This window comes from Salmo trutta, unplaced genomic scaffold (genome assembly GCF_901001165.1).
Source record: "Salmo trutta unplaced genomic scaffold, fSalTru1.1, whole genome shotgun sequence".
Lineage (NCBI taxonomy): Eukaryota > Metazoa > Chordata > Actinopteri > Salmoniformes > Salmonidae > Salmo > Salmo trutta.
Window position 1 is genome coordinate 127,629 of NW_021822679.1, and position 15,748 is coordinate 143,376.

The 15,748-nt window shown below is 46.0% G+C and overlaps 1 protein-coding gene across 1 annotated transcript in view; it reads left to right on the forward strand.

The window, feature by feature from the left end:
* Positions 1-1,276: 1,276 nt before the first annotated feature.
* Positions 1,277-15,748, forward strand: part of LOC115183224 (dysferlin) — a gene marked incomplete at its 3' end in the record, with an annotated part of 33,502 nt that continues 19,030 nt past the window's right edge. The window contains 3 exon segments of the mRNA XM_029744560.1: positions 1,277-1,662; positions 14,481-14,536; positions 14,712-14,803. Of these exon segments, the coding sequence (XP_029600420.1) occupies positions 1,575-1,662; positions 14,481-14,536; positions 14,712-14,803 (236 nt within the window).

Consider the following 15,748-nt stretch of genomic DNA (forward strand, 5'->3'; position numbering starts at 1 on the left):
CTGATTGAGACTGTAGTTGGCACTGTCTGATTGAGACTGTAGTTGGCACTGTCTGATTGAGACTGTAGTTGGCACTGTCTGATTGAGACTGTAGGGGGCACTGTCTGATTGAGGACTGTAGTTGGCACTGTCTGATTGAGACTGTAGGGGGCACTGTCTGATTGAGACTGTAGGGGGCACTGTCTGATTGAGACTGTAGGGGCACTGTCTGATTGAGACTGTAGTTGGCACTGTCTGATTGAGACTGTAGTTGGCACTGTCTGATTGAGACTGTAGGGGTCACTGTCTGATTGAGACTGTAGTTGGCACTGTCTGATTGAGACTGTAGTTGGCACTGTCTGATTGAGACTATGGGGGCACTGTCTGATTGAGACTGTAGTTGGCACTGTCTGATTGAGACTATAGGGGGCCCTGTCTGATTGAGACTGTAGTTGGCACTGCCTGATTGAGACTATAGGGGGCCCTGTCTGATTGAGACTGTAGTTGGCACTGTCTGATTGAGACTATAGGGGGCACTGTCTGATTGAGACTGTAGTTGGCACTGCCTGATTGAGACTATAGGGGGCACTGTCTGATTGAGTGTTTCAGAGACTGTGTGTGTTGGTACTCTGCGTTTGTGTCACACTGCTTTGTCTGAGTCAGGAACTCCCCCAGCTGGTCTTCTAACCTGATCTGTGAAGTGGAATAGGAAGATAGGAGCTGTGGCCCTTTATGAACTACCCGGGGGTGGGATCTATAGGTCAGTCTTGTTTGTTGTTTGTCATGGTCTAACGTTTTACATGTCTATTGCTAACTATATATATCTCTTAGTCTATCCTGGCTGATCCTAGATCTGTGTTCAATCATCACCTTAAACATGCTGAGACTAAACATCCCCTCTAGTCAATGTTCCAAATCCAGCTGTTCCTGGGAGACACGGGAGCAGAGATGAGAGAGCTGATAAGCGACGGAGAGCTATTAATAACACATAAAGAGAGCTGCGCGGGCGAGAGAGACATTGTCAGAGAGAGAGAGAGAGAGAGAGAGATGAGATGCAGAAGACGAGGAGATGTCAGAGAGAGGAAGAGAGTGATGAGAGAGAAGGATTGAGAGAGAGAGAGAGTCAGAGAGAGGAGAGAGGATTGTCTGGGTGATAGAGAAAGAGAGATAAAGGAAAAGAGGAGGAAGGGAGAGCAGGAAATGTTGAGATTTCCTTTGTAATCACAGGGTGATGCTGGAGCTGGGGGGGGGGGGGGTAGTCCTTCCTACGAGTGTGTTGTCTCCTGCTCACTGGCGGTCTGTGTGTGTGTGACAGTGAGAAGGAGACATCCTACCGAGTAGGAAAGGCAGTGGAAGACTCTTTTAGCTTTAAACTGAAGCTCAACACTTGGACTACCACGCACACCTTCATATACACATTACGGAGAAGGTGTGTGTGTGTGTGTGAGAGAGATGTCAAGACATTCTCGTCACCTGTGAGAGCAGTAACAGTTTCGTTACCCCGGGGGGGGTGGTGTGCGATTGTCACTGGGGATCGTTGCTTGGGTCGTCACCGTTGCCGGGTGCGTTGCCAGGTGTGTTGCCACGGCGGCACCATGTTGAGGTGTGTTATCCAACGGGCCAGCAACCTGCGGGAGAAGGATGGTCGCCTTAGTGACCCTCTGTGTGGCGTCATCTTCAGAGGTAAGGGGTCAGGGGTCAGGGGTTAGAGGTGAACGGGTGTAAGATGTACAGTTAGATCTTTTCTTCCTTGTAGTTAATTGATTGATTGATTCATGTCACTGATTGGTCAAGAAAGTCCACTCACCTGGTGTCCCAGGTCAGACCCTGGCTAGATAGTATATCATGTAGGATTGATTTCAGAAACGAACAGTGGTTGGCAACAATCTCAACCTTGGGTTACCTCAGAGAACCTCTTGGTTTACGGGAAGGTTGAAGAAAGAGGAAGCTTCTGTGGTTTCAGGGGCTTTCCTCGTTATCGTTATGGACATTTCTGTTTTCTCCGTTGATATACTATTAGCTAATAATGTAACGATGAAGAGAATTGATACATTACCACATTACCACATTACCACATTACCACATTACCACATTGCACTTTGTGATTGTGTCAAGCAGTGACCGGTGGCTTTTCTTTATCAATGAAAACGTATGAATGTAATTTAACTTGTAAGAAATAACAATAATAATTACTGTCTTATTATGTTATGAATTAAACATGACTTCATTATGAATGATAAGGTATTACATTATAATAGGTGAGCTCATTATCTTGTATTTTTTCCATCACCTTCAATGTGGTAATGTCTGTCTGACTAACATGGGAGGTTAACTGCGCTTACTTCCTCTCTTTGTTCCATCCATTTCCTGTTCCTGGTGCCATCAGACTGACATGTGTGTCCTAGTTCCCATGGCAACGTGGCACCGTACCTAAAGCCCAAGTTTTGTCGCTATCCCTCTGACTGAAAGATGTAGTTGGTGTGTAATGATTTGACACGTTTCAGACAGTTTCTATAAATCAAAGTTATTTTGAGTCTCTCTGGATAAGAGCGTCTGGTTTTGCTGTCACCTTGTTACATTGTTCACAGTGTAGCTCAGATAATTATTATGGGCTTCATAGAGCTAGGACAGTTGTTGCTCCCTGGTTCATTGCTCTCTCTCTCTCTCTCTCTCTCTGTCTTTCTCTCTGTCTCTCTCTCTCTCTCTCTGTCTCTCTCTGTCTCTCTCTCTCTCTCTCTCTCTCTCTCTCTCTCTGTCTCTCTGTCTGTCTGTCTGTCTGTCTGTCTGTCTGTCTGTCTGTCTGTCTGTCTGTCTGTCTGTCTGTCTGTCTCTCTGTCTCTCTGTCTCTCTGTCTCTCTGTCTGTCTGTCTGTCTGTCTGTCTGTCTGTCTGTCTGTCTGTCTGTCTGTCTGTCTCTCTGTCTCTCTGTCTCTCTGTCTCTCTCTGTCTGTCTGTCTCCCTCTCTCTCAGCAAGACTTGACCCTGTCGAATTGCAACAACTTCAGGAATTCTGCAAAGTGAATAAACACATTTTCTTTTTAGGCTGCGTCCTGAATGGCACCCTAGTCCCTATATAGTGCACTACTATAGACCGGAGCCCTAGTCCCTATATAGTGCACTACTATAGACCAGAGCCCTATTCCCTATATAGTGCACTACTATAGACCGGAGCACAAGTCCCTATATAGTGCACTACTATAGACCGGAGCCCTAGTCCCTATATAGTGCACTACTATAGACCAGAGCCCTATTCCCTACATAGTGCACTACTATAGACCGGAGCACTAGTCCCTATATAGTGCACTACTATAGACCAGAGCCCTATTCCCTATATAGTGCACTACTATAGACCGGAGCCCTATTCCCTATATAGTGCACTACTATAGACCGGAGCCCTAGTCCCTATATAGTGCACTACTATAGACCAGAGCCCTATTCCCTATATAGTGCACTACTATAGACCGGAGCACTAGTCCCTATATAGTGCACTACTATAGACCGGAGCCCTAGTCCCTATATAGTGCACTACTATAGACCGGAGCACTAGTCCCTATATAGTGCACTACTATAGACCGGAGCCCTAGTCCCTATATAGTGCACTACTATAGACCGGAGCACTAGTCCCTATATAGTGCACTACTATAGACCGGAGCCCTAGTCCCTATATAGTGCACTAACTATAGGACCGGAGCCCCTAGTCCCTTATATAGTGCAGTACTATAGACCGGAGCCCTTAGTCCCTTATATAGTGCCCAAGTTACTATAGACCGGAGCCCTATTCCCCTATATAGTGCCAACTACTATAGACCGGCGCCACTAGTCCCTATATAGTGCACTACTATAGACCGGAAGCACTAGTACCTATATAGTGCACCTTTACTAAGGACCGGAGCACTAGTTCCCTATTATAGTGCAACTACTATAGACCGGAGCACTAGTCCCTATATTAGTGCACTACTCTAGACCGGAGCACTAGTCCCTAATACGTGCACTACTATAGCACTCCGGAACCCTATTCCCTATATAGTGCACTACTATGACCGGAGCACTATTCCCCCTATATAGTGCACTACTATAGACCGGAGCCCCTAGTCCCTATTAGTGCACTACTATAGACCAGAGCCCTATATAGTGCACTACTATAGACCGGAGCACTAGTCCCTATATAGTGCACTACTATAGACCGGAGCCCTAGTCCCTATATAGTGCACTACTATAGACCAGAGCACTAGTCCCTATATAGTGCACTACTATAGACCGGAGCCCTAGTCCCTATATAGTGCTCTACTTTAGTGTGTCTATATCACTGTGTGTCAGAACATATTCCACCTCGGTGTGTGTCTTTATCAAATTCCTTATAAACCAGAGAGCACCATTTTGTTGTTTTTTTCAATTGACTGACAGCCATAGACTCCAACACTCAGACATCCTTTACAAACGAAGCATTTGTTTTTAGTGAGTCCTCCAGATCAGAGGCAGCAGGGATGACCAGGGATGTTCTCTGTTTAGTGAGTCCTCCAGATCAGAGGCAGTAGGGATGACCAGGGATGTTCTCTGTTTAGTGAGTCCTCCAGATCAGAGGCAGTAGGGATGACCCAGGGATGTTCTCTGTTTAGTGAGTCCTCCAGATCAGAGGCAGAAGAGATGACCAGGGATGTTCTCTGTTTAGTGAGTCCTCCAGATCAGAGGCAGTAGGGATGACCCAGGGATGTTCTCTGTTTAGTGAGTCCTCCAGATCAGAGGCAGTAGGGATGACCAGGGATGTTCTCTGTTTAGTGAGTCCTCCAGATCAGAGGCAGTAGGGATGACCCAGGGATGTTCTCTGTTTAGTGAGTCCACCAGATCAGAGGCAGTAGGGATGACCAGGGATGTTCTCTGTTTAGTGAGTCCTCCAGATCAGAGGCAGTAGGGATGACCAGGGATGTTCTCTGTTTAGTGAGTCCACCAGATCAGAGGCAGTAGGGATGACCAGGGATGTTCTCTGTTTAGTGAGTCCTCCAGATCAGAGGCAGTAGGGATGACCCAGGGATGTTCTCTGTTTAGTGAGTCCTCCAGATCAGAGGCAGTAGGGATGACCAGGGATGTTCTCTGTTTAGTGAGTCCTCCAGATCAGAGGCAGTAGGGATGACCAGGGACGTTCTCTGTTTAGTGAGTCCTCCAGATCAGAGGCAGTAGGGATGACCAGGATGTTCTCTGTTAGTGAGTCCTCCAGATCAGAGGCAGTAGGGATGACCAGGGATGTTCTCTGTTTAGTGAGTCCTCCAGATCAGAGGCAGTAGGGATGACCAGGGATGTTCTCTGTTTAGTGAGTCCTCCAGATCAGAGGCAGTAGGGATGACCAGGGACGTTCTCTGTTTAGTGAGTCCTCCAGATCAGAGGCAGTAGGGATGACCAGGGATGTTCTCTGTTTAGTGAGTCCTCCAGATCAGAGGCAGTAGGGATGACCCAGGGATGTTCTCTGTTTAGTGAGTCCTCCAGATCAGAGGCAGCAGGGATGACCAGGGATGTTCTCTGTTTAGTGAGTCCTCCAGATCAGAGGCAGTAGGGATGACCAGGGATGTTCTCTGTTTAGTGAGTCCTCCAGATCAGAGGCAGTAGGGATGACCCAGGGATGTTCTCTGTTTAGTGAGTCCTCCAGATCAGAGGCAGAAGAGATGACCAGGGATGTTCTCTGTTTAGTGAGTCCTCCAGATCAGAGGCAGTAGGGATGACCCAGGGATGTTCTCTGTTTAGTGAGTCCACCAGATCAGAGGCAGTAGGGATGACCAGGGATGTTCTCTGTTTAGTGAGTCCTCCAGATCAGAGGCAGTAGGGATGACCAGGGATGTTCTCTGTTTAGTGAGTCCTCCAGATCAGAGGCAGTAGGGATGACCAGGGATGTTCTCTGTTTAGTGAGTCCTCCAGATCAGAGACAGTAGGGATGACCCAGGGATGTTCTCTGTTTAGTGAGTCCTCCAGATCAGAGGCAGTAGGGATGACCAGGGATGTTCTCTGTTTAGTGAGTCCTCCAGATCAGAGGCAGTAGGGATGACCAGGGACGTTCTCTGTTTAGTGAGTCCTCCAGATCAGAGGCAGTAGGGATGACCAGGGATGTTCTCTGTTTAGTGAGTCCTCCAGATCAGAGGCAGTAGGGATGACCAGGGATGTTCTCTGTTTAGTGAGTCCTCCAGATCAGAGGCAGTAGGGATGACCAGGGATGTTCTCTGTTTAGTGAGTCCTCCAGATCAGAGGCAGTAGGGATGACCAGGGACGTTCTCTGTTTAGTGAGTCCTCCAGATCAGAGGCAGTAGGGATGACCAGGGATGTTCTCTGTTTAGTGAGTCCTCCAGATCAGAGGCAGTAGGGATGACCCAGGGATGTTCTCTGTTTAGTGAGTCCTCCAGATCAGAGGCAGCAGGGATGACCAGGGATGTTCTCTGTTTAGTGAGTCCTCCAGATCAGAGGCAGTAGGGATGACCAGGGATGTTCTCTGTTTAGTGAGTCCTCCAGATCAGAGGCAGTAGGGATGACCCAGGGATGTTCTCTGTTTAGTGAGTCCTCCAGATCAGAGGCAGAAGAGATGACCAGGGATGTTCTCTGTTTAGTGAGTCCTCCAGATCAGAGGCAGTAGGGATGACCCAGGGATGTTCTCTGTTTAGTGAGTCCACCAGATCAGAGGCAGTAGGGATGACCAGGGATGTTCTCTGTTTAGTGAGTCCTCCAGATCAGAGGCAGTAGGGATGACCAGGGATGTTCTCTGTTTAGTGAGTCCACCAGATCAGAGGCAGTAGGGATGACCAGGGATGTTCTCTGTTTAGTGAGTCCTCCAGATCAGAGACAGTAGGGGTGACCCAGGGATGTTCTCTGTTTAGTGAGTCCTCCAGATCAGAGGCAGTAGGGATGACCAGGGATGTTCTCTGTTTAGTGAGTCCTCCAGATCAGAGGCAGTAGGGATGACCAGGGACGTTCTCTGTTTAGTGAGTCCTCCAGATCAGAGGCAGTAGGGATGACCAGGGATGTTCTCTGTTTAGTGAGTCCTCCAGATCAGAGGCAGTAGGGATGACCAGGGATGTTCTCTGTTTAGTGAGTCCTCCAGATCAGAGGCAGTAGGGATGACCAGGGATGTTCTCTGTTTAGTGAGTCCTCCAGATCAGAGGCAGTAGGGATGACCAGGGACGTTCTCTGTTTAGTGAGTCCTCCAGATCAGAGGCAGTAGGGATGACCAGGGATGTTCTCTGTTTAGTGAGTCCTCCAGATCAGAGGCAGTAGGGATGACCCAGGGATGTTCTCTGTTTAGTGAGTCCTCCAGATCAGAGGCAGAAGAGATGACCAGGGATGTTCTCTGTTTAGTGAGTCCTCCAGATCAGAGGCAGTAGGGATGACCCAGGGATGTTCTCTTTTTAGTGAGTCCACCAGATCAGAGGCAGTAGGGATGACCAGGGATGTTCTCTGTTTAGTGAGTCCTCCAGATCAGAGGCAGTAGGGATGACCAGGGATGTTCTCTGTTTAGTGAGTCCACCAGATCAGAGGCAGTAGGGATGACCAGGGATGTTCTCTGTTTAGTGAGTCCTCCAGATCAGAGACAGTAGGGATGACCCAGGGATGTTTTCTGTTTAGTGAGTCCTCCAGATCAGAGGCAGTAGGGATGACCAGGGATGTTCTCTGTTTAGTGAGTCCTCCAGATCAGAGGCAGTAGGGATGACCAGGGACGTTCTCTGTTTAGTGAGTCCTCCAGATCAGAGGCAGTAGGGATGACCAGGGACGTTCTCTGTTTAGTGAGTCCTCCAGATCAGAGGCAGTAGGGATGACCAGGGATGTTCTCTGTTTAGTGAGTCCTCCAGATCAGAGGCAGTAGGGATGACCAGGGATGTTCTCTGTTTAGTGAGTCCTCCAGATCAGAGGCAGTAGGGATGACCAGGGACGTTCTCTGTTTAGTGAGTCCTCCAGATCAGAGGCAGTAGGGATGAACGGGGATGTTCTCTTGATAAGTGTATATTAGACCATTTTCTGTCAAAATGTAACGACTACTTTTGGGTGTCAGGAAAAATGTATGGAGTAAAAAGTACCTAATTTTCTTTAGGAATGTAGTGAAGTAAAAGTTTTAAAAAATATAATTAGTAAAGTAAAGTACAGATAACGACTTAAGCGCACGGATCCCGTTAACGGGATCAAAATCGACAACATTCGGTGAAGCTGGAGCGCGCCAAATTCAAATGACAAAATCGTAATATTAAACATTCATGAACATACAAGAGTCCTACATCATTTAAAAGCTTAACTTCTTGATAATCCAGCCGCTTTGTCAGATTTCAAAAAGTCTTTACGGCGAAAGCATACCATGTGATTATCTGAGGACATCGCCCCACACACAAAAGCGTTAAAAAAAAAAATCCAAACCAGCAGAGGCGTCACAAAAGCCAGAAATAACGATAAAATAAATCACTTTCCTTTGAAGATCTTCCTACAGTCCAAATGAGAGCCACCTTGAAAAAACTACAAATTCTAGCTAATTTTTCAAAAAACAAGCCTGAAACCCTTTCTAAAGACTGTTGACATCTAGTGGAAGCCATAGGAATTTGAATGAGCAGTCACCTCAAAATGTTTTATTCTGGATGGATTTTCCTCGGGTTTTCACCGGCAATATCAGTTCTGTTATACTCACTCTATCCAATGCTACCAATTATATGCATATCCTAGCTTCTGGGCCTGAGTAACAGGCAGTTTACTTTGGACACGTCATTTATCTGAACAACCGAATACTGCCCCTTAGCCCTAAGAGGTTTTAAATAGTACTTTCAAATATTTTTACTTAAGTACTTTACACCACTGTATATAACTGTCTACGTAACTGTCTATATGAATGTGTCTATATAACTGTGTCTATATAACTGTGTGCGTTAATGGAAATGGTGAGACAGATCTCCAAACCCAAGAGAGAAGAGATATTTCCCCCAATTCTCTCTCCATAGCTAGCTGGTTAGTCAGAGCAGTGAGGTAGTTCTGTAATTATGGTGTCTGATGTCTATAAATGGCCATGATATCTGATGCTGATACTGCAGAGGAGATAAAACACACAGAGGGACAGAGAGAGGGAGATAAATAAGGAGAGAGAGAGAAGAGGGAGGTAGAGAGAGAGAGGAGAGGGAGGTAGAGAGAGAGGAGAGGGAGGTAGAGAGAGAGGAGAGGGAGGTAGAGAGAGGAGGAGGGAGGTAGAGAGAGAGGAGAGGGAGGGTAGAGAGAGAGGAGAGGGAGGTAGAGAGAGAGGGAGGGAGGTAGAGAGAGAGGGAGGGAGGTAGAGAGAGAGGAGAGGGAGGTAGAGAGAGAGAAGAGGGAGGTAGAGAGAGAGGAGAGGGAGGTAGAGAGAGAGGGAGGGAGGTAGAGAGAGAGGGAGGGAGATAGAGAGAGAGAAGAGGGAGGTAGAGAGAGAGGGAGGGAGGTAGAGAGAGAGGAGAGGGAGGTAGAGAGAGGATCCAAGCAGTGGAGGTGGGGTGAGGAGAGGGTGAGGAGAGAAGAGAGGGTGAGGAGAGAGGGGTGAGGAGAGGGTGAGGAGGGAAGAGAGGGTTAAGAGAGAGGGGTGAGGAGATGGTGAGGAGAGAGGAGAGGGGTGAGACAGGGTGAGACAGGGTGAGGGAGTCTAAGGAGAGGAAATCCTCAGTTCCTGTTTTTGATGAGTCTTGATGTTCCACACCTCAATAACTCATCCCCATCATTACAGTCTGTCTGTGTCATAGCCTTCCAATAGCTCTCCTTTAGCCTTGGTGTGTGTGTGTGTGTGTGTGTGTGTGTGTGTGTGTGTGTGTGTGTGTGTGTGTGTGTGTGTGTGTGTGTGTGTGTGTGTGTGTGTGTGTGTGTGTGTGTGTGTGTGTGTGTATGTGTGTGTGTGTGTGTGTGTGTGTGTGTGTGTCAGGGGCTATTTTAAGACAGAAATTTTCCAAGTCGTGCCCCATTCATTCAGAACCAGGAAGTTTGCAGGACGTGAGCATTGCGTCACTTCCTGTTGGTGAGATATCATTCCAACAAAAGCTGCCCGCTTTCCTGGGAATTATGGTGTGTGTATTTTAAGGATAGGCTTCGGATGCAAGCGTAGGCGCACAAGCACACACACACACACACACACACACACACACACACTCGGCCCCGCTCTCTTTCCTCCGAAGGGTGGAGGTGTTTTTAAAAGAACACTATACAGGAATCGAACCCTGTAACAAGATATCAAAACTAGTCCCTCATCTCGGATAAAGAGGAAGTGTTTTTAGGACTCTGACCACCAGACAATAGTGACAGTCTTAATTCTTCTTTTCATGGGACATATTTCAGCAATGGGTGTGGCTGAAATAGCTGAATCCACAAATTTGAAAGGGTGTCCACCAAGTGGCGGTCAGTACAATTCAAGGGAGGAGTCTTTATTTAGTAGCAAAGCCTTATTTCTATTACAGTATATTGGATAACTATCATTCATATTCCATTCACCCAGTTCAATGTAACAGTGGTGGGTTTAGGATACTACATGATACTAGAATGTTCCCTGTACCCATCATGAGGTTGCTACAGCCTAGCCTATGGATCAAATCAAATGTTATTTTGTCACATGCGCTGAATACAACAAGTGTAGTAGACCTTACAGTGAAATGCTGAATACAACAGGTGTAGTCCTACCAGTGAAATGCTGAATACAACAGGTGTAGTAGACCTCACAGTGAAATGCTGAATACAACAGGTGTAGTAGACCTCACAGTGAAATGCTGAATACAACAGGTGTAGTAGACCTTACAGTGAAATGCTGAATACAACAGGTGTAGTAGACCTTACAGTGAAATGCTGAATACAACAGGTGTAGTAGACCTTACAGTGAAATGCTGAATACAACAGGTGTAGACCTTACAGTGAAATGCTGAATACAACAGGTGTAGTAGACCTTACAGTGAAATGCTGAATACAACAGGTGTAGTAGACCTCACAGTGAAATGCTGAATACAACAGGTGTAGTAGACCTTACAGTGAAATGCTGAATACAACAGGTGTAGTAGACCTTACAGTGAAATGCTGAATACAACAGGTGTAGTAGACCTCACAGTGAAATGCTGAATACAACAGGTGTAGTAGACCTTACAGTGAAATGCTGAATACAACAGGTGTAGTAGACCTCACAGTGAAATGCTGAATACAACAGGTGTAGTAGACCTCACAGTGAAATGCTGAATACAACAGGTGTAGTAGACCTGGTGTTACGGTACAGAGTCAATGTGGAGGCTATATACAGGGTGTACCGGTACAGAGTCAATGTGGAGGCTATACACAGGGGGTACCGGTACAGAGTCAATGTGGAGGCTATATACAGGGGGGGTACCGGTACAGAGTCAATGTGCGGGGGCACCGGTTAGTTGAGGTAATTGAGGTAATATGTACATGTAGGTAGAGTCATTAAAGTGACTATGCATAGATAATAACAGAGTAGAAGCAGAGTAAAAGAGGGGTCTGGGTAGTCCTTTGATTAGATGTTCAGGAGTCTTATGGCTTGGGGGTGGAAGCTGTTAAGAAGCCTTTTGGACCTAGACTTGGTGCTCCGGTACAGCTTGCCGTGTGGTAGCAGAGAGAACAGTCTATGACTCGGGTGGCTGGAGTCTTTGACAATTTTTAGGGCCTCCCTCTGACACCGCCTGGTAAAGAGGTTCTGGATGGCTGGAAGCTTGGCTCCAGTGATGTACTGGGCCGTACGCACTATCCTCTGTAGTGCCTTGCCGTCATAGGCCGAGCAGTTGCCATACCAGGCAGTGATGCAACCAGTCGGATGCTCTCGATGGTGCAGCTGTAGAAGTTTTTGAGGATCTGCGGACCCATGCCAAATCTTTTCGGTCTCTTGAGGGGGAATAGGCTTTGTTGTGCCCTCTTCATGACTGTCTTAGTGTGTTTGGACCATTGTTGGTGATGTGGACACCAAGGAACTTGAAGCTCTCAACCTGTTCCAGTCGATGAGAATGGGGGCGTGCTCGGTCCTCCTTTTCCTGTAGTCCACAATCATCTAATTTGTCTTGATCACGCTGAAGCAGAGGTTGTTGTCCTGGCACCACATGGCCAGGTCTCTGACCTCCTCCCTATAGGCTGTCTCATCTCCAAACTTGATGATGGTGTTGGAGTCGTGCCTGGCTGTGCAGTCATGAGTGAACAGCGAGTAAAGGAGGGGACTGAGCACACACCCCTGAGGGGGCCCCGTGTTGAGGATCAGAGTGGCGGATGTGTTGTCCCCTACCCTTAACACCTGGGGGAGGCCCGTCAGGAAGTGCAGGATCCAGTTGCACAGGGAGATGTTTAGTCCCATGGTCCTTAATGTATGTGAGGAGCTTTTGAGGGCACTATGGTGTTGAACGCTGAGCTGTAGTCAATGAATAGCATTCTCACATAGGTGTTCCTTTTGTCCAGGTGGGAAAGGGTAGTGTGGAGTGCAATAGAGATTGCATCATCTGTGGATCTGTTGGTGCGGTATGCAAATTGGAGTGGGTCTAAGGTTTCTGGGATAATGGTGTTGATGTGAGACATGACCAGCCTTTCAAAGCACTTCATGGCTACAGACGTGAGTGCTACGTGTTGGTAGTCATTTAGGTAGGTTACCTTAGTGTTCTTGGGCACAGGGATTATGGTGGTCTGCTTGGAACATGTTGGTATTACAGACTCAGTCAGGGACTGGTTGAAAATGTCAGTGAAGACACTTGCCAGTTGGTCAGCGCGTGCTCGGAGTACATGTCCTGGTAATCTGTCTGGCCCTGCAGCCATGTGAATGTTGACCTGTTAAAAGGTCTTACTCACATCGGCTACGGAGAGCGTGATCACACAGTCGTCCGGAACAACTGGTGCTCTCATGCATGTTTCAGTGTTACTTGCCTCGAAGCGAGCATACAAGTAATTTAGCTCGTCTGGTAGGTTCGTGAAAGTTTACAACATAGGTGCACACAGGTCGAAAGAAACATTTGAGATGACAGACAGTGACACATTCAAAACCACCTTGCACACTCTTGCCTGCATCTAGCTTATCTAGGGTGTAATCATTAGTCCAACATTTGCAAATGAGAGATTGTATTTGACAAATCCCTGTTTTGTTTGCTTCCATTTAAGAAACATTTTTCAACGGAATCGGCGGAATGAATACACACCTGATCAAGCATTAACACAGTTCACTTTCACAGCAGCCACGTTGTTTTCCTTCTCGCATCAATGCGCTCTCCTCCTCTCACCTTTTCCCCTTCACTTGAAGACTTCAATGCACAACACATCAGCTGTATGTGACCAGGCGAAAAAAAAAACTTTCCAAGCCAAACCATATCGTTCATAACCTTCATACCATAACCGCTACACACAGCCTACACCATAATAGGTAAAGTAACATAATAGCTAACAGAACTAATGAGTTAGTGAACCCGCTACAAGCAGTAAAGTTAGTGTACAGTCAGCAAGCAGTTTAGCACTTACACCAGCGGGCCCCGGTGGCAATACATTTGCAAAACCAAATGCTTACCTTGACTTGGAGGAATTCCAGTGTTGTGTTGGATAATCATAGCCAGCTAGCTAACATAGCATCCCTCTGTTTGAGCAGAGTGTTTGAGTAGGCTAAACTAGCTAGCTAAATTTTCTAGCTAAGTAAGTGAAACTGAATGTAAAAAAAAAGACAATCTGGTCTTGCTTCTTCATTTGTAAAGAAAGGAATTTGTTTAAAACTGTTCAACTATTGTCTTTCTCTCTCTTTGAGTCAATAACTCAGCACATTTTATGCACTGCAGAGCTAGCTAGCTGTAGCTTATGCTTTCAGTACTAGATTCATTCTCTGATCCTTTGATTTGCTGAACAACATGTCAGTTCATGCTGCAATTATTTGGTAAAATGTGTTATCTAAAAAGTTTTATCTAAAAGGATAACTTTTTAAATGTTTCACAATTTGTATTTTTATGAAATTCACTGAGGACGATGCTCCTCCTTTTTCTCCTCTGTGTGTGTGTGTGTGTGTGTGTGTGTGTGTGTGTGTGTGTGTATGTACAGTACCAGTCAAAAGTATATTTCGATTTGTTAACCCCTTTTTTGGCTACTACATGATTCCATATGTGTTATTTTATTGTTTTGATGTCTTCACTATTATTCTACAATGTAGAAAATAGTAAATGAGTAGGTGTTCTAGAACTTTTAACTGGTACCGTATCTCTGGGTGTTCTCTCTGTACCAAAGGTAGTGTTCTGTGATAAGATAACCTCCATCCATCTCCCTGCTGGCATTTCTTTGGTCTGTCACTCTGACTATGTCCTGTTTCTACTTCCTGCTTCCTGTTTGAATGTTGATTGACAGGAAGTCACTGCTCAGAACTTTTATGTTACAGGAAGTACTGCTTTGTCCAACACGATTACTACCTAGCCAAGTCTCTGCAAGGGCCACTCACTGATGATAAACTAATTTATAACGCTAGCAGACTTTCTGATGTTTTGCGTTTCTGTTTAAAAATAATTATATATTTTGTAATTTTTCTTTTCTCCTCTTGTTTTCCAGGATCGAAAAAGAAGACAAAAGTCATCAAGAATAACATAAACCCTGTCTGGAATGAGGTGTGTATTTATGAAATAAGGCCTGAGGAGGTGTGGTATATGGTCTGATATACCACGGCTTTCAGCCAATTAGCATTTCAGGGCTCGAACCACCCGGTTTATAATATACAGCAGTGAATACTCTAATATACTGTTGTCTATCAGTAATAATTAATTTGCCTGTCTTCTCTCCCAGGGTTTTGAGTGGGACCTGAAGGGAATACCTTTGGATTCAGGAGCTGAGCTTCATTTGGTGGTCAAGGATCATGAGAAGATGGGGAGGAACAGGTACGTTTAGGGTGTGTGTGTGTTTGTCTGTGTGTGTTTGAGCTTCATGTTTTGAAGATGGGAAGGAACAGGACAGTGGGAATTAGGTACAGTGAGTTCAGGAAATTACCTGGGAAGCTTTTAACCTTTTAATGAGGTAATTGGTAGCCTGGGATGTCAGTCTGTTTCGGATCTCTTGCCAGCTCCTCACCAAAAACATGTTTTGCTTGACAATGACAGCAAGTTGGAGAGAGTCTACACAGATCTGGGACCAAGCTAGGTCATAGTGTTTTCTAGATAAATAAATTATTCGGACCCCTTGACTTTCTACACATTTTGTTTTACGTTACAGCCTTATTCTAAAATGGATTAAATATTTTGTTCCCCCCATCAATCTACATACAATACCCCATAATGACGAAGCAAAAAGCAGGTTTTTAGAAATGTTTTGAAATGTATAAAAAATAAAAACGAAATACGTTATTTACATAAGTATTCAGACCCTTTGCTATGAGACTCGATATTGAGCGCAGATGCCTTCTGTTTCCATTGATCATCCATGAGATGTTTCTACAACTTGATTGGAGTCCACCTGCGGTAAATTCTATTGATTGGACATGATTTGGAAAGGCACCTGTCTATATAAGGTCCCACAGTTGACAATGAATGTCAGAGCAAAAACCAAGCCATGAGGTCGAAAGAATTGTCCGTAGAGATCCGAGACAGGATTGTGTTGAGTCACAGATCTGGGGAAGGGTACCAAAAAATGTATGCAGCATTAAAGGTCCCCAAGAACACAGTGGCCTCCATCATTCTTAAATGGAAGAAGTTTGGAACCACCAAGACTCTTCCTAGAGCTGGCCGCCCGGCCAAACTGAGCAATCAGGGGAGAAGGGCCTTGGTCAAGGAGGTGACCAAGAACCTGTTGGTCACTCTGACAGAGCTCCAGAGTTCCTCTGTGGAGAT